The sequence below is a fragment of the Neodiprion virginianus genome, chromosome 5 (genome assembly GCF_021901495.1).
Source record: "Neodiprion virginianus isolate iyNeoVirg1 chromosome 5, iyNeoVirg1.1, whole genome shotgun sequence".
Taxonomy (NCBI): domain Eukaryota; kingdom Metazoa; phylum Arthropoda; class Insecta; order Hymenoptera; family Diprionidae; genus Neodiprion; species Neodiprion virginianus.
This window is the reverse complement of record NC_060881.1, coordinates 4,023,114-4,047,159: the sequence shown is the minus strand read 5'-3', so window position 1 is coordinate 4,047,159 and position 24,046 is coordinate 4,023,114. Positions and strand designations below refer to the sequence as shown.

Here is a 24,046-nt window from a genome sequence, read left to right as displayed (position 1 = left end):
ACACAGATTGAATATTCATGCTTGGCTGGGAATTATTTATCAACGTAAAAAAGAGAAAAGCAAACTTTACAAGTAATGAATAAATATTTTGGTTTTTAATCGATGTATGGAATCAAAATTTAAGTATTTGAATACAAAGTTGAAGAACAACAAAAAATTAAAAAATACTGTTCTCTTGTTGACCTGTATTATTGTAAGCCATTGATATAGTCGATCGTAATAAATACCTGTTGGAGAAACAATTGACTGAATAAAAATTAAAAGATCGAGAGGTGATGTGTATAAATATTATAAATTATTGTATACGATTATGAGAGAAGTAATATTTTTTATTCTTTTCATATTACTCGTATATTACAGTCGGCGCTGCATCAATCGCTAAGTTATTATAGGTAATGGAAAATTGACGCTACCATCTATTAAGTTTTCGATTAAACGCGGTATATATATATGGGGCATTCCATGTCAAATCAGCATTTCATGTACTTCACCCCTTTCGATTTTGATTATTTTTTAGTACGATATTCTTACCGATCCAAAAAGGTCTCGGAATGTTTTAACAGATTTTTTCAGCCACCGGTGAAATTTGAAAAGAAAAATCGAAAAACTGATTCTGAAAATCCATTTTTTTTAAATCTTAAAAAATTTGCGATGATTCTTTGATTTTTATGCACCACGCGATTATTGAATTTCAGTATTTACTATTTTTTTCACAAGTTTTTAATCCTGTCATGTCGATATTGGAGTTTTCTTTTCTTTTCTTTCTATTCCTAGATCACTGAATCGTGAATATGACGTGATTCTGAAAACTATTTGGAACACGGTATAACAAAAAAAAAAAAACTAGTCTAAATTGAGATCCCATTATCGCGTGGTGCTGAAAAATTATCGTACATTTCGAATCATAGAATATGTGTGAATTTTTAGAGATTGAAAAAAAATTTGATTTCTCCGGATCGCTTGTACAATTTTTTAAAAATCTCACCATGTAGCGCCTAAAGCAAATTTCAACAAATTCCCCTTTTTGGGTTTGGTAAAAGAACATCGTACTAAGAAAATGATGAAAATCGAAGGGGATGAGATATATGAGCTCCTAATTAAACGTGGAATGTCCCATACAATGTATACACGATGCAGGTATAATACAATTTACGAATAATGTCCATAAATTTTATTACAGATGCAGCGGAATCATGCAATTGGATTGCAATTTGGAACTTTTACTATTGCGACGATAGCGCTCATCATCATCATCATCGTTATTGGGATTCGAGAATTTAATCACGACTCGGTTTTATTCTCTGTAGAGGTATACCTCTCGTGCGGCAGAATGGAATGCATTTATTTTACTTCGGGGCGGGGCACTCAAAGCCACTTTCTCCCATCGAGTGTCTCGAGTCATCTTGCGAACTGACGGAATTATGCCGTCGAGATACGAGGAGGACGATCTGTAGAAATCGCAAATAACGAGGAGCGAAAAAAGAAGTAATTTTTTTTTTTTCTCAAATAAACAAAGAAACGAAAAAAAAAGCAACGCCGATGATCGTGAAAATGAAAGTTTCCGATACTTGTCATATTCTCGAGACGAAAAGTAACGTTCCGAATCGGGTTTTTATTTCTTTCGATTGTTCGTCTATGTAACATATATATATATGTATATATATTATCATCTTGATAAAACAATGATACACAGATGTATAATTATTACGGTAGAATAACACCAAGAAACCTGCATCACCGGATATCGCAAACGTGTATCTCTTTCTTAAGTGGAAACAATTGAATTCTTAGTGTATTTATGTTAATATTTTTACGGTTTCGTAAGGTCGTAACGTATAATTATACATCTGACGATAAATGTATAATTTGTACTTTTATACATGCATGGGATTCGGAAATCTTACTCAATACTGTATCAACCAGTTGCTGAAAATTTGAGAATTTCGCAATCCGATCAGATGCCGTAGGCCACTTTTTATTTTTCTTACTACGGTTCTAGCTTTTTATTTTATTTTATTTTTTTGTTCTCGCGCTTATTTTCATTCCACGATAAGACGAACAAATCACCGAATTCGATATCACGAGGTGAGTAAATTGGGATTTTTCGGATAACCCGCAAAAAGCGAAACGTTGCAACTGTATAAATGATCGGTGAATGGATTACGGAACGTGAACCGTACACGGTGTTTAAACTACTTTGACGAGGTTGTAAAAAATTAATACAAAAATGCGCTGTAGAGCCGAGAAGTGAGAGGCGATAGAAGTCTGTCAATCTGTACACGTGTATAGTTATAAATTAATACCAGTTTGTTGCACACACGACGCTCTCTGTACCTCCTGTACATACCTAATTGTTACACAATTCCTGACACTCGACGTATATATTTGTCCGGAACGTCGATCGACACCGTGAGAAAAAAAAAAAAAAGAATCCATCGATTTACACGATTGTTGTTATTTTTACGAAGAAACGAAGTCTAAATGCAGCCCTGTGACGATTATCTCAGACTCCGTCTTTTTTCTTGTTTTTTTTTCTTTTTTTTTTCACGTAAGAACGCACGGACGTAATTAGAGATCATACCGGAAGCTGGGGGAAGACCGGAAATCAGAGTAAACGCTTGACGAGAATCGGAGATTCCGATCTTGAGGTGATTTTTCGCTTTTCTTTGCGGTTGTATATTCAAACAGTTTTTTCTTTAACGATGCCCGTTTTACTCAATTTTTCTAGTCACTGTGACAAACGAAATTTTTCTCAGTGCACTTGTTGTTAGAGCATGTATGGTTCAACACGTGTGAACAGTTTACGCGTTTGTTAATTGATATTTTTTCTCCCTCTTAACCGACATCGCGTATAACTTTACGGTGTGTGTAACGTGTAGAATAAATAAATACTCGGGTACAACTTGCGAAATACGAGCTCGCTGTCGAGAATAGAATGACCGGAAATACGCCGATTGCTTCTTCTTCCTGCCCATCGAGATCCTCGGCGATTCATATTCCGTGTGTCAAGTGGGGGCGGGGTTGAAGTTCCGAATTTGAAAAGATCCGAGAGCGCCGAATTTCGAATTAATTGATTGCGAATATTGAAGTGATGAAATTCAAGTTACGATAGAACAAAATTTCGATAAAAAAAAGGTTCGTACATAACTTTGTGATTATTTATTCACCTCTTGCTGCAATATTTTGATTGATTTTTTCACTGATTACTGTTTAAAAGGAGAGGAAAAAAGAATGAAAAAATATGTCTCAGACACGTCGGTACTTAAGTGTGTCAAAATTGTTTGAAGAGATCAATATGCGAGAGTTGTTCGCCGTGCAATTCGTACAATTTCGAGGCCTTGCTTTCGATTTCCATTTCTCTCTGTCTCCGTCTATTTTTCTCTTCTCTTTTTTTTTTCCTTCTCTTTCGAAGCACTCTAAAATCACCAGTCGGCATTATTTGCGTTTTAATAATCGCGCCTCGGTTAAATGGGCAAAATTTATTCGGTATAATTCTGAATGTCCGGCACAAGCTAGTTTGGTTTATTATTATACCGAGACTAGCGCAACTAGATCACGGCAATTCTTACAAGCCTTTGCTTCTGCAGTGAAAGGATATTCCAAGTTATACGTTATACTCGCTCGGACAGACCTAGATGAACACGCAGAAGGTACTTCGATGCCGTACAAAGGTGATTTTTTTTTTTCTTTATCCATTTTACACGTCAGTTGAACTCGATAAAGTTGATAAATACGATAGGTTACGTCGGCTTAACCCGAAGGGGTGAAAACTATCGACGGAAGAGAGGCGATATGCGGAAGCGATAAAAAAAGAAAAAACCGGAAATAACGATGAAGAAGAAACCTGTTTTACCGGATACGTCGACGCGCGCCGGTGAAATTCAATGTCGAAGAAAAAGTTGGACCGATTTTTCGGGAGGGGAGTTTCTTTAGCTAGAGGTGAGCGAAAATCAAGTTTGACCAGTTCGATCTAACGCGCTTATAAATAATAAATAAATAAATAAATTTTATACGTTTTAAAGGTACGTCCGGTATCCCAGTAACGATCTATCGATTCTTTATCGCACTGTCAAATTCTCGCGTTGTGGAAAAAAGAAACCAGTTCATACAGACTCTCACCCGTGATCTAGACCCGAGACTGAAACTCGTCTAGGACGCTGATCGGAGTCGCAGGAATATCATAAAATAATAAAATTCTATGCAGGGGATTTCAGGATCGCTGATCGGACCTGCCATATTGAATTTTCAAAATCCGATCTCAGATTCGTAATCAGTGACCCGAAAAACCCCTGGACGGATTTTTTTTTCTCCGGATTCGATCGAGGTTGAAATTTTTCTCCGCCATATTGGATCCGCCATCTTGAATTTATAAGATCGGATTTCAGATTCGTTATCAGCTGTCCCAAAAAACTTGTAATTCATGTCAAACAAGTGTACGTGTATCGAAGAGTAACTTTCTCGGAAACGAATTGTTCCTTCAATTTTCACGACTTTTTTCAAATATATTTGTTTCTAAAAATAATAATTTACATTACATCGCAAAGAAATATGTTGAGAAAAGTTCTCTGAATGTATAAAATAAAAAAAAAAAAAAAATTGTAAGAATATCAACCAATACGACTCAAAGGGTGAAACGGTAACGCGATTTTTAATAATTCCGTTAATAATTTCATGAGAAATGAAGAAAATTCTGCGATTAAGTGCAATAAAATCAAGCAATTGACAATTTACGTTAAACTACGGTAAATTTTTGTCTCTGCGACAGAATTATCGAGTCTTTTTATTTTACGCCACCCTGTTGAATATTTCCTCGAGTACACAGCTGACGGGGAAAATACAGTCTCGACTAGTTCTCGGCTCAGCCAGAGCTGGAAAGGAAAGTCTTTCTCGTTGACCACCGAATGATCAGAATTCAGCGGGAGCGAAGGAGAAGCAAAGCACCCCGAAGACAAGTGGACTTCGATGTGTAAGCGGCGAGTTTACTGCAAGCAGCAACGGCGTAAGAGGATATCCATCCGATTCTCATGGTGGGGAGAGTATATAGACTGTCCAACCGCGATCGCATCCTTTCAAAGAAACGAAGTCTTGCCGAGAGATCGGGTCGGGTGTTTTATACCGGTCGTTGATGACGAGCGTACCGTAGGAGAAACAATTTTATTATAGTTGTTTGTTCGAATTTTTCCCTAAGCCAAATTTCCTTTTATTCGTTGCCAATTTTCGGAATAATAAACCGTGGGGAAAAAAAAAAAAAACGTTTTCACTAATCGTTGATCGGATCGTTGTTGGAGTGATCGATATGGACACCGGGCAGTGCGGTAATCAGTGATTAGACGAAGGGAGGAAGGATATAAGGCGGATTGATAGAATCGGGCTGTTTTTGCGTGGATCGATTTTTTTTTTTTCTTTTTTTTTTTCTCGACAACATCGAAATTTCCACAAAGTGATCGAAGATAATAAGTGAAGGATAGGAAAGACGGGCTTATATTCACGATGGTGAGTTTATTTGTCATATTGTTTGTTACTTTGGTTATTGAAAAACGTCTTTAGGTTTATTGTTTTTTTTTTTTCCATCGCGAAACGATCGAAGAGAAACTTGAAAAAAAAAATTATTTAGCCGTAGGGATAAAATAGAAAATCTTTCGTCGCGTATTGAAGTCTCCGGCAAAAGAAACGTTTGCCGAATTACGCGAGAAGCGAAAAAAACGTTGATAAATAATTTATAATAATAAATACGCCGTGATATTGTAGACAGTTTTATTTTCTTTTAATTTTTTGTTGTTAAGAAAACACGTAGTTTCTTGATTAAAAAAAGGTAAAAAAAGAAAGGTATACGCTGTTGTAATTAACGTTGCGTTATTAAAACGTAACAAGCATATAAAATGCCGAAAACAAATTTAGAAAGCAATTATCAGACTGGAGTGACGAAAGGCTTGGAAATACGGGTCAGGGATCGATAATTTTTTTTTTTCTGTACTACAGAATAAGTGAAGCTATTCAAATTTTGGATCGAATGAATGAGTTTTTAATTACTGTATTCATTTGCAAACGAGCATAGTTCATCAATTGTGTATTTTTAATGTACGAATAAAGTATATAAAAAATTTCAGTCATAAAGTTAGCAAACGAATTATGAATTACTTTTTTAGTTTCACCGAAGTAGCAAAATTAATTTCTTCACAAAGTTCGTAAACTGTCCCAGCCCGATGATTGTCGCCTCTTCGCGTCTCTTTATCTCTTCTTCTTCGTAAATCGGATACCTGTAAAGAGAGAAATAAAATTGCAGAAACCAAAAAAAAGAAAAGACGTCACCTCTCGGAACCGATTTTCTCGAAAAGGAATTTGTCCAGACGCTCGTTCACACACTGACCCACTATATCAGAGCTCCTGCGATTCTTGATAATCGCCTCGCGCTCCCAGACGGCTTTTTTCCCGAGTCTTCTAGATCCGCGATGCCTTCGGAATAATTAAAATCCCGCCGCATTTTGTTCTCGCGATAGTCGCGAACGACGAAAGACACAACGAGACAAAAGACGCAACGGTAATTTTTGGACCGCGGGATGCTGCGAGAAAAAAAAAGCGGGGTCAGTGTGCGAGTAGCTGGTGATTATTTATTTATTTATTTGTTTATTTATTTTTTTTTATTATTTGAATGTAAAATATTGTGGTTTATTCTCGGGCCGATCGAAATGAAAAATCTAACTCAGAGACGCCAACAATAAGTACAGGTTAGGAGAAATTTTTGTTTTTTTATTTTGAGTTACTATTCTAAATTTATAAACGTTGATTCTACATATCGAGTAATAACGTTTTTATCTTTATTTGTTAATTATAAAGTTTGTTTTTGTCATATTTTACGTTGATAAACAAGTCTTGAAGTTTTTGGTCGATATTAACGTTATCAATGGTTGTATAATTAGAGCATGACGGGAAATTGTACGTTTGGAGTTTGATACGAGAGAGTCCGTAAGAAAATTTAGAAGAACTTTTAAACTTTGTTGATCAATTCTTTTACGTTTTTAGTTTATTATTAATTGTTATGTTTGAATAAGAGTGATTTAAATGCAAAACCGAAGTTTTTTTTAAGTGCAATTTACGGATAAATGTTTGAGAAAATGGGTAATTTTTTTTTGGAATCCAAAATATCGTTCTGCTTTCTAAAAAATCAAACTTTATCTGATAAAACTATTTTTTTATTCATTAGTTACGTAGAAGAAATCAATATTCGACGTCTAGAACCCAGACTCGAAATTCGTGTTTGCCGGTGTCATAGGTCTATTTTTTAATTGCTATTTAACCGAATCGACGAGAGTAAATAATCACGGATTTCTTTGAACACGGTTTCGGAAAAAACGCATCGCGACGAAATCTCGCAGCCAATGCTAAAACGCAATTGCATAATCGAGTAAACGGACACCTTATAAATGCGGATGCACAGAGAAATAGAGTTCCTAGGTATAAACCAGGAAGTACCGGTTTCACGCTGACTGACCACGACCATTTCTCGTTTCATAAACACCCACATTTCCCTGTATAACGTTTTTTTTTTTTTTTTTTTTTTTTCCGCAGCATATTACATTCGTCAATTCATTCGAGCAATCAGGCTGATCGTTTTGCTCGCCGCGTTCTTTGTTCGATCTGATAGAGTGAGGAAAGCGTTTGATAAGTCGCGAGATCATTTTTACCGTTTCATTTCGCACGTTTCTACCCAATGCAATTGTATTAACCCTTCGAATCATTGTGACAACTGTTCTTACCATCTATTTTGTATATTGAACATATTTCTTTGCGATGTTTTTACTATTTTTCATTACGAATCGCTGATCAAGATGGTGGGTCCAATATGGCGGAGAAAAATTTGAAATTCGATCGAATCCGCTGAAAAAACTCTGTCCACCGGTTTTTGGGGTCGCTGATTACGAAGCTGAAATCACATTTTGAAAATTCGGCATGGCAAATCTAATCAGCGATCCTGAAAAACCCTGCATAGAGTTTTTTGACCGTGTTCGATCAAATTTGTAATTTTTGTCCGTCTTTTGTCCGAATTTTTTAACTCTGATTTCAGATTCGTAATTACCGACCCCAAAAACCGTAGAATATCATATTCTTGTAAAGGTTGACTCAGCAAAATAGTGCGTGACTTGAAAGGTTAATTTCCAAAAATGTAGATCGTTGGGTTATGAAATTGTTCGAGGGATATTTATTAATATAGTTATTTTCAGCTTTATTTCGACTTGTTTCATCGATCCAACGATCGATTCTAAAAAGTACAATTTATACGCAGTTTCATAGCTGCATACCGAAGTTACAAAATAGCTTGTACACCATTTATAATAGTGCATGAATTTAGTGAAAAAATATCCGATGTTCAATGCGAATAGAGCGATTGAAACGAAAGGAGTTTTCTCAATAACGTGATATTTGTAACGACGATTTGTCGACCGAGTGATTTTAGTGTAAAATTGCAAAGTTTCTTAACATTTGCATAACGATATTGTAATATAATCGATTGCCGACGGTCGTAAGTAAACCGAAATGATTATCAGAAATGCAAGGTCCGTGTTGCTTGTATATCCGTAAATCGTTTTTGTTCTTAATTTTTCGTTAAAGTTCGATTATAATTTTGTATGAACGCTATACCGCACGTTTCCGCTTTTCTTCGACTTTCACAGCCCGTAAATATACGAATTTGGAGTCTAAAAAATCAACTCCAGGATCTTTTTTCAGAGAATTTAATGCCCTGCAAGAATATGCATGGAAATTTTTTTCGCCTATTATTTAAACAACAAATTTCACACGGCCAGCGACACTTTTTAAAATTGAGTTAAAAATTTCTCCAAACGTGAGAATTTTTTTTCTCGGTAAACAGATCATTCCAAGACCATAGATTCGATGGGTTCATTTTTTTGGCTCACCGTGGGAATAAAAATCCATAAAGATCGTGTGTCTAACATAATCGAAGAAGGTAAAAACGAGTAAATCAACGTTGCAACGCCCACCTTCAGCGATTAAAATCAAGTTGAATTCAATGGCAATGACTGCGGAAAATCGGACCGGGTCACACGGATCGATCGATTATAATTAACTGCGATCGTGTGTGGCGTAAGCCGCGATTCTGGATGTCGTGGATCTGTAACTAACGAACAAGCCTGAGAAACGAAGCGGGTAAGTCAAGTCTGAGGATTCAGCGCGGCGTTCTTGCTAACAGAGAAAGGTGTTGACCTCCTTTTAATAAGTTATTTGCTCTGCGGACGGTCCATTCAATACAGCCGGCTTACGCGAGTCGGACCAGAAAATTCGGACCGAATTGTCGGATCGTGCGGCAGCCGGCGGACTAAGGAAAAAAAAAAAAAAATGCGGTTCTAATCGCACGAGCGGATACCGCTTGTTTAAATATTTATCGTAGAGTTTGATCTGCGTTTAGCGTTTTATCTGTAATTCGTTGACCGGATGTCCGCGGGAATTTATCTACTTCGCATGCGTCAATTAATATCATACTTTCTCCGGAAAATATTCCGCGAGAGAGACGAAAGAATTTGGAATGCCCTATAAAATTGACACCAAGGTCTTCGGCGGTATTTATTCTCGACCCAATGTCGATGAGGGAATTCGTTATTATTGTTATTCTTTTTCATTTATATCATTTTTACGACGTTTTCACTTCCGCACCGGAATCACTTCCATCTTTCATTCAAATTGTATTACAATTTTCTAGACATTTTATACCAGTCGCTACTTTGAACTGAAATTTCGAAAGCGTTGTAAATAATTCGCATCTTGCTCGATCAGACAAAGTAATATTTTACATTTAAGCATAATATTAGTCTTGTATAAAACTTTCGTTTATTCCACGTGTGTTGATGAATTATACAATTTTCTCTGCGCTTGTTTGCTACTGATTATTTTTTTATAAATTTCACTTTCGTATTACTATTATTATTATTGTTGTTGTTGTGAAAAAATCACACGTGCTTAGACAAGACAGTTAAAAAATCCATCTTTACGATTTTTTGACGATTCATCGATTCCAGCGATATTTTAATTCAGAATCTCGAGACCAATTGTGCCCTGAATTATTTCTCCATTTGCACATTTTTGCTGAAAAATCGTTAACGAAGTAATCAGAAATCCTGACTTTACTGAGTGGATTAAAAATCTCTGAGAGTACCGATTTATTTATTCATTTGCTTATTTATTTCGTTGGGAGAAATCCTCCTAGGAAAAATTATGCAGAACGTCAAATGCGAGTGGCGCGTTAGCTTCTGTAATAAATTGGTTTTTAGGTGGAAAGAAAGTTTATTATACCTGTTGTAAAATTTATTCAACTTCTTGCTCGGTATAATAAGGTAAAATTGCTTTTTTCACTAAAATTATGAATGGATATTATTGCGTGATTTGAAAATACCCGTGACCTATTTCACAGTTTCATAGACTCGTAAAGCAGGCTAAAAATCTTAGTACCTATCATTTTTAGGCGAAAAAAAAGATACCCTCATCGAGCGACTGAAATTATAATTGACCGATTATCGAAATTTTGCACGTACAATAAGAATGATAAAAAATAATCGGCTATTTTTCCCCGATTAATCGAGTATAATTGATTGCTTTTCAAACTCAATTATTTTTCCGCATAATTGGTTTTTTGTTTTTTACTCCCGCGAACGACGCAATAAAATTTCAATTTACGTGATTAGAGTATCAATTATTATCACTGTCTTACTTAATAGGCTACCTATTTGATGTAATAAGTGAGAGGTAAATGAATATTTTCGCCTAAAATTAAAAAATATTTTGAATAAAACTATAAATCGTAAAAAAAAAAAATTTACGTAACGTTGGTTTGAAACGCACCTTTTCAAAAATAAAGAAACAACGAAACAGTCGATTAATCGATTCATTTTCAGCACAGCTTTCATCGTTAACCGTCCTGCGATAAATAATTGGCCGATTTTTCAACCTTTGATTATTATTTATTAGAAATCAGGGAATTCATGGAGTAAATAGCGCACAGTTCGTTAGGCAGAGTCTCACTCTAGATACTACGAGTACAGGACAGAGTTTAGCGTTTATAACAAGGTGGATCATTTGAATGGGGATGCGAGTTAAAACCGTCGGACACGCGATTCCGGAGAGTCGGAGAATCGCTCGGCTATTTAATAACGGCGATAAATGCAGAGGCACGCGTTTTATAATTAGTTATAAATATAACGACGGTCTTAATTATCCGCGACGCGTAACATACATAACAGTAGGTACAATAGTACGGACATGTTTAATACACGCTCACACATTTTACACCCCGTTGTTCCGGTGTGAGATTTCAGAAGGCCGACTACATTCACCGGCGAACTGCACAACGCGATTACTCTCTAAAAATATAAGTAATAGGTATGAGCTGCACACGGCCTGCATAGTCGAGAACTCGAAGTAAAAGTATAACGTGACAGATTCGGATCAGGAAAAAAATGGAACGCGGACTCCCGAGCTGATAAAATTTAGCCGCGAATAATTGGAGGTGAAAAATTTTACGCCAATAAAATCGGGGCGCAAAAAGTTTTCTGCAACGATCAGATCCGGGCCAGAGTTAAACGGTTTTTTACTTTTTTTCAGTTTCAGGACTTCGTTTCAGATTTTCGCTTAGGCCTGGACGATGGAATGAGTCATAAACAGCGAAAACGTTGTTACAATAATGCACTTCGAGAGTAATAATCACCGTGTCGAAGCAAACCGCGAGATATTAGAAATCTTGCCCACCGCAAAACGGTTTGAAAAACGCCAAGTTATTTATTAGCAACAACCGTGTGATTGTGTTTATAGGTATATATATGAAGCGAATGCGTATGATTATGTAGATATTTATCTGATTCCTTATTCGATTCGTGCGGCCCGGCTGATTTTTTAACGACTTTTTTCCCGCTTTTTTATCTCTCTCTCTCTCTCTCTCTCTTTCTGTCTTTACTCGCGGTTTTGCGCAATTAGTGTAATAACTGCAGTTACAGTAATGATTTTTAAAAGTTTGACGGCTTTCCAAACTTTGATTGAAACGAAATTTCGCTAATTTTAACTCTACTTGATGATAATCATTATGTTGAACTGCAAAGACAACACGGCTCGGGGTATGCAAATTTACACCGTCGAGATTTCAGGCTCTCTGATGCTGAAGAGGAATAAAAAAGGAAGAGGCAAAGGTCCGTTTGACTAAATTAAAAAAATCCCTGACGCTAAAAACTGCATAATCACCGCGAAACTTCTCGTTCTAATACTCCTTGTACGTTATAAGTATAATTTTCCGCGGATGTCCGATCAATTCGAGAAATAATCTCGATCAAACCGACAATGAACCGAGTAACTTTCCACCGATTTCACCACTCGGTGCTGGACGGGCACAAAAACCGAAAAAAAGACAGAATTAAAAACGCCCACACACAGAATCACAAATGCTAACGTAAGCCAGTCGCCCATTTTACAAGGCCTTCGCCCTTTACCAAATTCTCTCCATTTTTTTCCAGATCGTGCGGCGTCGCCTGGTCCTGGCGCTAGCGATCGTCCTGATCCTTGAGGTCTGTTTCGGGTCAGCAAAGGGTGAGAGATGGTCGCGACAAGTCGCTAACAGCGAATGGATCCCGTTGGCGAGTCCCAGGTCGATCCAGGAAAGCGGAAGTGGGCCAAGCGGTGACGGAAATCCCGGAAATCTGCGGCAGATTGCGTTGCCAGCGGAGCTACAGCAGCAGTATCAGCAACAGCTTCTGCAGATCCAAGAGACGCAGGAGAGCATCCAGAAGCTGCTGCTTCTTCAGCAGCAACTGAGAGCCCAGCAGCAGCTGCTTCAGGTGTGAATTTTTTTTAAACTTTTTTTTTACTTCTTCTCTTTTGTCATAATTCATTTGTTTCCCTCCCCGCGGCTAATTGCGAACTCCCGGGCATGTTTTTAGTTATTCAACACCACCGCGGTTGGAGAACCGACTTCTTGTGCTCTTTTTTCGACCACCTTAACTAGAATTTAAAGCGTTACGAGCGTAAAAAGAAAAGGAGGAAAATAAAAAAAAATTTAGGGGGGAAGGTGGGGGGATCGAGACAAGAGCGAGTGCCGTACCATATTCCGCAGCGGGTTACTTAACACGGTTATAATGGAAATTAGAAATGTGGCTATTACGAAACTGCAGTTCCTGATGGAGTATTCCGTTCGAAATCTGTAATGAAAGTTGGCTCGTGCCCCGCTGTCAGTCATGATTCGACGCAGGTGTAACAGACTGCGGGACAAACTAGAACCGTGAATTTTTTATCCAGGCCCAGTCCTACCTTCCGGAGGGTTTCGCTACCGACGAAGAACGGAAGTCGGCGCTCCACCAAAGCACATTTGCCAATGTTCAGACGCTGCCTCAGCTCGCACCTGACGCCCTGCTTCCACCTCCTCCGGGGAACCAACCCCAACCACCAGAATTCCCAGCCCAGAACTTCCTGGCCGCGAATAACCAGAAGGGGTCAACCCAGAGTGAACAAGACGCCCAGAATCAGGATGAGGAGCAGAATCATTCTGGTGCGAAAGGGAAGACGAGAGAATACGCGGCTAGACAGGGTGGACACTACAGGAACTCGAAACAACAGCAACAGGAACAACAACAACAACAACAACAAATTCGCGATGATCAAAATAGCGATGAGTTCAACTCGCAGACGGCGCCAAGTTCGCTGAACGGACAGAATGACGGCGAGGAAGAGGTAAGAACCCAATTACTGATGATGAATGATAATTGAGACTGTACAATCGACCCATGTTTGACTTATTGCTTATAATTGACTGTCGTAACATCGCATCGGAAACGAATAGTCCCAAAGACTTGCCAACTATCTGCCAAATCTAAGTGAAACTTTTTATCCATAGTCGGCGTCTCGCCAAGTACGCTACCTCAGAAAAAGGTATACTAACACCACATGTTCTCTGGCAGGTCCAACTGGTATACGTTCCTGCAGAAACTCTGACCCAGCAGAAGACGCAGAGAGGTCGTAACCGGAAGCAGCAAGTTCTGGAGCAACAGCAACAGTCGTCAGTACTCCAGCAGACTCAGTACCAGCAACCACAGCGAGGTCGATTGACTGGCCATAATTCGGGACTGCTGGGAGTGAGCCAAGGGATCGAGGGAACTCGGCCGACAACGTCGCAGCAGGTATTCGCACAGCAGATACTGTACCAGCTGCAGCAGGATCAATTGGAGAGAGACAGGATCCAGAAGGAGGCGCGAGAGAAGGAGCTCGCGCGTTTGAAGGAGGAACAGAAGGAGCTCGAGCGACAAGCGAAGCTGCACGAGGAACGAGTGCAGCGGGAACAGGAAGCGAAGCGTCAGAAGGAGCTGGAACTGCGTAAGGAGTTGGAAAGACAGGCGGAGGAGGCCAGACAGAAGGAGCTTGAGAAGCTGAAGAAGGAGGTGGCACGCCGGGAGGAAATTAGGCGTCAGGAGGAACTGGAGCGGAAGAAAGTTGCCGAGATCAGGGCGCAGGAACGGAGGCGAAAAGAAACGCTGGCCCGTCAAGCGGAGATAGACAAGCTGGCCGCCCTTGAGCGGCAGAAGGAGATCGAGATCCAGCGATCGCTCGAGCAACAACGTGAATTGGAACGCCAACAGGCAGAGGACGAAGCGCGGGCCCGCGCTCAGCTCGAGGCCCACCGTCAGGCCCACCAAGAGACCATCGAGCAGCAGCGCAGGGCCCAAGACGAGGCAGCGAGCATCGACGCCCAAAATCGAGCTCGTAATCAGGCCCAGCAACAACACCTGACCGAGACCGTCAGACCCAAGAATCAAGGCCCGAGGACCAAGGGACGCCAGCGACACGGTGGCCGACAGGAAGCGGCGACCACACCCTCGCCCAACCAACCACCGCTGTCCGTCTACATGGGCAGCACCAGCCCCGTTAAAAACCCAGAGGATCTGCGAGTCTCCGATGTCCTCAGCATCCTTAAGGACGCCAAGACCATATCCGTTCTCGACTCGGTCGGTCCCGACGCACCCCAGGTCTTCGTTGGACCGACCAACCTCGACCCGCCGCCCGGCTACGCCAAGTTCGACTTGCCCTACCTCTCCGCCATCGACAATAACCGCGTGGAGCGCAAGGTCGACAAGCTTCCGTTCTTTGTGGCTCCCCTCAGCTTCAAACCTCCCCCAGGATACTCGAAGATCCCGTTCCCTGCTCCGCACATCGGCTCCGTTGTCGTAAATACCCTAGAAGACGAGCCTGGGGTTCTCGACGGTGTCGAGGAGACCGCGCCGATCGTCGAACCCAACGCTTACGCCACCACACCATCTCTTCCCTATGCGCCTCAATCCACCCCCGAATTCTCCCAGGAGGCACTCATCGCCACTACTACCCCCAGCTACCAATCTGGATTCTCTTCGACCCCGTTTCCCGGGGGAACGAGATACAGACATAGGCAATTCTATAACGACGACAGGTCGCCCCAGACCTCGTCAACGCCACAGTATCATCCCTCGACCGAGACGATTGTTACGAAGACGAAGTTCAGGCAGTTCTACGTCGAGGAACAGGGTCACGGAACCGCTGGATACAACTCTGAGACGACACCTTCAACCCTGCAACACAACCAGTTCCAGGAGGAAGTCGGCCAGGCTTATAAGCCTGTAGTGAATGAGCAGCCTGCCGTTCAAGAAACCGCCGAAATTGCAGGGCTCTCACAAGGACCGACGCAGTATTCGATTCCCAATGAACTACCCAGGATATCTCAACAACTACCGAGTCTCGTCAATTCACTCTACGAACGTAACCAGTTCGTCGAAAAGACCACCCACGAAGCACCAACGACCCCGCCAACCACAACGACAACAACAACCGAACCCTCCACCACGACCCACAGAAACCGCGGAAGACAAAGGTAAGAAAAAAAAAATGTTCAATATCTTAGTTGGAAATTAATTTAACTAACAGACTAAAAGATGTTGAACAGCGATTTTTTATTTATCTCACAAACGTTGGTATATTCTTAGACATTTTTATGATGTTCATCATGATTATACGAAGACGTAACAAAAAACATCAATTTCAGAGGCAGGATCGTTCCGACCAGACCACCAACAACTACGGAATACCCTTCAACGAGATCCTCGGTCACCGAGAGATCACGATTACGACCTTACAGCAGGTCAAGGGTGCGCCAGGGATACGTGACGACTACGGAAGCCTACCAAGAACCAACGTACGAACCGACCAAGGCAAAGCTACCCGAGACACGAGAGAAAACCCGTCACTTCAACGCCGCTGAGCAACATAGAAAACCCGTAGAGAGGAATCATCTGAGATACAGGGGACGAGGTGGTGACCGGAATGCGGTCCAACCGGAGGTACACTATCCCCATTCTTCTTTAATCTACGTGCTATTAGAGCTCGAGGCTATTCCCGACTGCCGGCGTCTGGGCCTTGACGTCTCTCCGGGATAATCGATGGACATTTTTAAAGCCGAGACTGAGACGAATTTCAGTTAATAGATTCCTACTCCGTGTTGTCGGGGAAGTCGGACGATGTTTGTGGTTCGTTGTATTGGATTGAATCGAGAATATTTGCACAAGCACGCGATGTTGAGTTATACAAGTACCGGCATTGTTTTGGGATAGAGAATTTATGCACGGATTCAATTGGTAACTTGAGTTATCGTACAGCTCTGTACTGCACGTGACTTGTATATTTTGCCATATGAAAATAGAATGTGATGTAAGAACTTCTTAGCAATCTAAATAAGCAATGTCGTTAATCGATTAACCCTGAACAGTCTCGTTAAATAAGATTTGTATTTCAGACTCGGCGCTTTGGTTAGAAGAACCGGAATTATTTCTGTTTTGAAACTCTTCTAGAATTATAGTAATCCGATAGCATCCCAATAAACAATATCTTTGCACCTCAGGCTCATCCGGATGCTATGATCTCGCAGCAGGAGCAGAACGCCCAAAACCAGGAACCAAACCACCCGAATATCCCTCCGAGACATTCTCTCCAGGGATCAACGGCGCCGATCCAGAATCCTGAGGAAGTCTTCCAGTCATCACCAAGCCCAACCAGCATCTCAAACGACGGTCTGCAAGCCGAAGCCCAACCTCTTCACGGTGGATCTGTACCGGAAGCAGTTGTCGGGACAGATGGAGGAGCTCAGGTATTCCAACAGCAAGTTCAAGGCATCCAGGACGACCATCACGCCGGTTTTCCAAGCGTTGAGGCGAGTTCGTTGAATGGTTTCAATTTCCAGCCCCAAATCGGGGCCGTGGGACCAACGGCTGAATACCCCCAAACCACAGCTCAATTATACGATAATCAACCAGCGAATTCCCAAGGGAAGGATACCACCAACAGCTTCCAATACAACGACTTTAACCGCGATCAAGTTTACGGATCGGCTCCTGTTCCAAACCACCAGCTGTCACCCCCCGACTCGATTCAATCCGAGCAGCACCTTGATGCACAAGGCCCAACGTCTGGACCGGTTTACAACCGGCCATCGGACGACAGCAACGGCTTCACGACCACCAGCACGACTACTGAAGCGCCAGAGGTGAGCGATGCGTTGACAAGCGTCGGTCGTTCCGAAATTCACAGTCTCTTGAACCCTGTTTTTCCCGTTCCAGGTCACGACCCCAAGGCCAACCTCAACTTCGACGCCATCAATTATTCGGCAAAGAGTGCGCACGCGGCTGGGTCAGAACGGCAACCGCCCCCGCGTCGACTCAGCAATTCAGACTCGGCCGACCGGATCCAGGGATGAATTCGTCCGGTTCAGCGCGGTCAATCAGGACAGGCAGCTTTCGTCGAGTAGAACGCAACCCGGCTCTCGAACAAGGTCCAGGAATCGCTCTCAGGCGAATCAGCGTGGACAAACGGCCAACAACGACTACGTCCGGATTCAGGCACCTCCTCAACGACCTACTACCACGACTACCACAACTCAGGCACCAAAGAGCTACGATAAAGATAGCGACGAGGAAATTGAGTACGGATTCATCAGACCTCCAAGCTTCAAACCCATCCATCCTATCAGCGATGAAAATAACGAGAATGTTGGCACCTACAGACCTAAACACGATCAGGTAGATACTCACTAGGTCATGATCACCATTTCATTTTTCTTCTGAACAAAGTTTAGGCAAGGAATAAGAACCTTTGCATGATCTGAAACAAAGGTATTACGATCTTTTGGAATTGGTGTAAGAAGTGTCAGAGTATTCCTCGGTTGACGGCTTTTTATTTCACTCCTAAAGAAGAGTCGGAAATTATTTATGACTCTTGCAGCGATTGGCAGTCTTAAGTCGGTCGAAACTTCTTCAGGCAGAACCGCGCGAGTAAAAATAAGTCTTGGAGCGTTTTTTTCTGTTAATTTTTCAAATCCTCCACCTTCAGAATTATGCATTGTGCTCTGGACTTATAGAACGGAGAAGGCTTACTGCCATCAACAGACACTGACATAGTTTCATTCTTCCTCGTTTCAGGTTCAATCGCACGAGGTTCAATCGTCGAACGACTCGCCTGTCGAAGTCAGCAGTCCACATTCTGAAACGTTGAAGAATCGATCAAGGTATCAAATCATGAACCGACGACCGTTGACCAGATCCACGACGGAGTCACCACGCGTAGCAAACGTCGCATCGCAAGGCCTTGAGGAAGAGGCTTACACTGTCAAACCGAGGGTGCACAACGACCAGGAGTCAAGGACCATCAGGCCTCGCAACAGGGGCAGAAGACCTGCAAAGAAGAGGACGACGACAACATCGACGACAACGACGACCACAACGACCACGACCGAACCCGTGTTGGACTCAAGCAATGAATTACCACTCGACGAAAATTACCCACCGCAAATAATTCAAGGGATTCCAGCTTCACCCGAAGAAACAGACCTGCGAACCCTCTTCAAGGAGGAATTGAATACCCCAAATTTGGAAAGCCTTCCTCAAGCCGAGGCTCTGCAGAGACCGGTACAACTGAGCGCTTTTCAACAGAATGAAAATGTGAGTATACCCTTGACGGTGATTTAAGACCAATATTTCTACCCTCGTTCTTTTTGCTGAGAGAGGGAGAAAGAGAGAGAAAGTGGAGGTAATTCTTCAAGTTTTGTCAGAAACACGGGCTTTTTCGGGGATGGAGAAAACGTCGGCTCGAATGTCTGACAAATGGCAAACAGGTGATACGGCCTCCCCAGACCATAAACCAATTCCTCCAAAGCGTTGATATAAGATTCCGGTTTATTATCGATCTGCGTCCACGCGGAGTGCACGCACCTCTATTATTTGAATCCAATTCAATAACCACTATTTGAATCATAATTCTAATATCATTTGAATTTTGAAACCATTCCATTACTCAATTACTGAACGCGTCACTATACTATTTCTGGTAGAAAATCTTGCGAATTCGAGATTAATCAGCAAGTCAAGGAAGTAAGAGAGGTTGGGAAACCTGGTATAAAAGGATAAAGCCACTAAGTGGTAGACCGCGTTAAAACACGAATGTCAATTTATTCATGGGATTTAAAATACACCCCTCTGCAGGATTATTATCATACTGTTGTAAGCAGTCAGGTCATGGTTCAAGAATCCGTAATTTAGCTCGTAGGGTAGGTTGAAAGTCGAGGAGAAAACCTGGTGAGAAATTAGGGTCGATGTTTAAGGTGCCCTTTAAACTTGGGCAATTTTTTCCCCTAAATCACACATATAAGCTACCGCAGATAATGCGCTAAATCGTGAGTTCTGGAGCCGCTTCATCGACGTGAAAATATAGATAATCAAATTCGCCCTGAATATTTCTAGCTACAGTTTCCTCGCTCGGACTTCGTCCTGAACTTCGGCATCGGTTCGAGTCACGAAGAGCCCAGAGAAGAGTACGATCAAACGCAGTTGGCGAGTTCGACTCACCGCAAGTACACCCAGTTGAACAGAGGGACGTTCGACCTTGCAGGTCACCTTGGAAGAAAGCCGGCAAGCGACATTGACGGCGCGGAAAGTCAATGGTCGACTAAATTGACCCTGTCATCGTTCCAGCCGAGCTCATTGGCGAACCACGTTCAATCTGGAAGTGCGAAAGATATTCAAAGGCAAGAAAAGAGCGATGACTCGTCATTCGACATCATTACAGCCGGACCGGATCTCTTGTCTGACAAAACCGGTGGCTCCGAACCGCCGATAAGTATCGTCGTGAATGCAAGCTACCTTGGAAACGCTAAGAAAGAGGGTCTCGAGCTCAAGGAAAGGGGAAACCGGGGCTCGCTTCATGGCAGACAGTTCGTTGAGCAGATAAACGACCCCCTTAAAGACAGTCCGAGCAGTCTGAACGCGCTTCAATTCTGGAACAACGGTCAGGGCTCAGAAACTGTTCCTGAAAAGGCTGAAGCGACGATGAATGAGACCAAAACTGACTTGACCACGACCCCGAAAGTCACTCAAGATCCCGTCGTCGTGACGACCGAAGTTCCAACGACCTTGGCAACGAAAGACGGTGAAGACGAAACTGGCCAACGAGAATCCGCCACTTCGGAACATCCCGAAGAGCCGACGACCACTAAGAGAGTAAGTATAGAATCCCGTTAATCATTTTGGGTGTTACTTTTTTCTTACTTATGAGGTTCGTTAATTGTTTATCGTTCAGACCACGCAAAGACGACGACGTGTCAGGGTACGCGTAAGGCCATCGGACGATTTCGTCAGCGCTGAATCGCAGCACGTGGCTTCGGCCTGGAATACCCTGTTCCGCGAAAAGCAGAGCCATGAAGAGACTGAGCGTTTCGACAAATCCAAGACTCCGACAACGGTCAGTTCGACAACCAGCGAACCATCGACGACCGTTAAATCCTTCCTCGAAGAGTTCTTCGAGGAGATGACAAAGAATAGCGATGAAGAACCAGCCGTCGAAGCCGTCATGACGACGATGACCAGCGTTCCGGACGATCTGGAAAAAACCTCGAGCACTACCGTAGCAACGACCACCACCGAAACACCGACCACGCAATGGACTACAACGCAGAGCCAGAAGACCAGCAACCTTCCGACTACCATGCAAAATGAGAAGTTTGTGACGGAAGAGACAACCGAACGTCAGAATGTCTCTCCAAAGTCTGAAGAAAGGCTGACGAAACTTAGGGAGTCGGTGATCAAAGAGGACCACCGCTTTCATTCCAAGCATCGGGCGAAGCCGTGGTGGAAACACGACTACGAAACGGTGACGGAGGAGGCGGAGGAAGAAAAGTTCGTCACGGTTGATCCAAAGTTGCAATACACGGTCGCTGAAGATCCGGAAGATGATGAGGTCAAGGAGACCACGCTGGCTCACAGCATCTCTGGCTACGTTGACGCCTTCTTCAAAACCATGGAAGGAGCCGAAGAACCGACTACTCCGGCCTTGGCATCGGAAGAAACGAGTACGGTTGACTCAACGCCCGTCTTTTCTGATCGCAAGAGCAACGCCAGCGTAGAGACGAGGGCGGAAAAGACTGAAGCCGAGGACGCGGCGACCACGACAATGACGAAAGTCGATCAGACGACGACTCCGGGGCAGGTGACAACGGTCAATTTCACTCCTAACACCACGCCGGAAGTCCCCATTTCGCCCGACGAGCTTACGACGGAAGTTCCGGTGGCCACGACCACTGCTGCGACTTCAAGTACCAAGGATGATCAGCTCGGTAAAGTTCTGAGAACGTCGACTACTACCGAGGTCTCTCACATGACGGAAATATGTTACAGAGGTCGTTGCGTCAAGACCAAATCGGTTAAACGAAGATAAACGGGATTCTCTTCTTAATTTTTTCAAACCCGAAGTAATCTTACGGGTTTGCGGTTTAGGGGGCGTAATTTATTACTTGAAAACATCAATCACCGTTTAAACTTCTCACGCAGAGCACTAGTCTGAAAATACACAGTCAATTTAGACGAAACTTTCTGCGTTATCCACTTATGATTTTCCAATAATTTTCTCGATCGACAGTCGGCGCGTATATTATTGATATTTCTCTCCATATACATACTCAAGTACCAAATTACAACTAACTGATGAACTACTATTATCACTTTCTTTTTTCTATTACATAAAATCATTGTATCATATATAAATTATTAAGACACTACGCATTAGTAATATTTATAAATATATATCAGTACATATTACATGTAGATACATTCACATGAAAAAAAAAACATATATACACGTATAGGAATACTGAATAGAAATGAAAACAAACAGTGGCATATATTTAAAGAAGATCAGAAATCGAAAGTATATATCTTAAAGACTCGTAATACCATTTATTTAATGAAACGATACAATTATCATTAATTAATTATGTGACATTATTACTATTATTATTATTATTATATTATATATTATTATTTAACTTAATATTCCTACAATTTATAATGAAATATTGGTCGCTAGAAGAAGGAGAGTTGAGAAAAAAACCTGTATGAAAAATAATACACCTAATACTTATGATAAATACGATCGAACAGAATTTTTACCGAACTTGTAAGATGTATGAAATATGTATAATACACGGTATAAATGTACACGTGTACGTGTGTATTCGAAACCACTCGGGGTGCGCGTAGTAATATATTGCGGAAGTATAAAAATTTTTGGCCCAAGAATCCTACGGGTTTCACCCTTTCGCTGTAAGATCGATGCCTCGACGTACCTACCTATAATATCTTATATCGAGAGGATTCCTCGCTCGCTTTTTCACTTTCTGCCAAAGTAAACTCACAGAAACGCGATGTCACATTGACCCTTTTATTTCACGGCTTATTCGTATCCACGTGCCAAAAATTTTACTCCAACATATCGCTCGGTCGAATAAAATTCTCAAGCGATAGCTTAAAAGTCTGAATTACATTTAAGAAAATTTTCAGATAATTTTCATTTGACAGAAAATCGGTATTTTCTTCATTTGTCAAAATTGGCATACTGGCAATAATGGGTAAAAGCGCTGAATTGTTAGCCCAACTTAAATTGAGCCTCAAACTTCACGCATTTCATATCCTGAAAATGTTACTTTTGTAACGAGAAATTTTCAGGTTTCTCAGGCAATAATCAACGCTTTTATCTGTGAAGCTTTTATTCGTCGGAAATAGAACGATGAAGGACTTCGCCGTGCTTTGATGTCTCTGCCGTTTTCCGACCGTAGATTAAACCTTAACCAATGCCCTAAAATGCGTTTACACGTGCGCGAAGCGAATAATCCGACCTCTTTACAATTACAATATCGTCAAGCTCTAACTTCGTGTTCCTCTTCGTGTAAATAGCGCTGGTTTAATCGCTGGAATAATCCGCGGACTCGGATACCGATTAGTGATAACAACTTGTGAAAAAAAAAAAAAAAATCAATCGAAATTATTTTTCAGCTCGCGATCTCGAGTCGATGGCCTTCAAGATCATGCACGAGGAAGAACTTCAACCTCTCGTTATTGTAAAATTATATAAACAGCTGTAAACTCGCCTGTTTAATCGTGCGGCGCACATTTGTTTATACATACTTAGGAAAATAGATAAGAACTGTTATAAGCCTTTCGTACGCACCACGCATCGCAAATATGTACGTGTTAAAATTCTTGTGTAAATTATACTTATTACACGCAAACACGATGGAAGTAAGAAAAGAAAGGTTCTTAAGATTGATTCGATTTTTTTATTCCGTGTGAATTATTATAAAAAATTTACTATTCATAATTTCAAATTAGGCTGTATTCTCAATTTTACAGACATTTAATTGAAACTAAATTTGGGTATTGGATCGACGACATTTCAGTTCGTTTTTTCTTATAGTGGAATGAGCTCCAAGTAACTCGAGCAATTATTCGGATCGTCTAGTTCACATAAGTTGCATGTAACGAAAGAGAAAAACGTTCCTAATTTGATTTTCTTAAAATTCGGTCAATGCCGTTAATTATGAGATATTTAATTTCGAGTATTTCGGACAAAACCGTGGAGAAAATGAAGAACACTGAAATGAACTTCACAGATACTTTCGAGCAATACATATCGAGTTACCCAATGAACTTCACCTTATATTTTT

At 41.5% G+C, this 24,046-nt stretch overlaps 1 protein-coding gene across 2 annotated transcripts; it reads left to right on the top strand.

Moving 5' to 3' along the window:
* Window positions 1-5,088: 5,088 nt before the first annotated feature.
* Window positions 5,089-23,393, top strand: LOC124305800 (mucin-17-like). 2 transcript variants are annotated; one of them, XM_046765636.1, is made up of 10 exons: window positions 5,089-5,493; window positions 12,507-12,827; window positions 13,285-13,716; window positions 13,944-15,880; window positions 16,052-16,346; window positions 16,904-17,545; window positions 17,619-18,077; window positions 18,477-18,995; window positions 19,794-20,549; window positions 20,629-23,393. In XM_046765636.1, exons 1-10 carry the CDS (start codon window positions 5,491-5,493, stop codon window positions 21,760-21,762), a joined length of 6,498 nt encoding a protein of 2,165 aa, XP_046621592.1. In that variant the 5' UTR covers window positions 5,089-5,490; the 3' UTR covers window positions 21,763-23,393. The 2 variants fall into 2 exon arrangements, with proteins under 2 accessions (XP_046621592.1, XP_046621591.1); XM_046765635.1 differs by lacking the exon at window positions 5,089-5,493 and adding an exon at window positions 6,558-6,581.
* The last annotated feature ends 653 nt before the right edge of the window (window positions 23,394-24,046 follow it).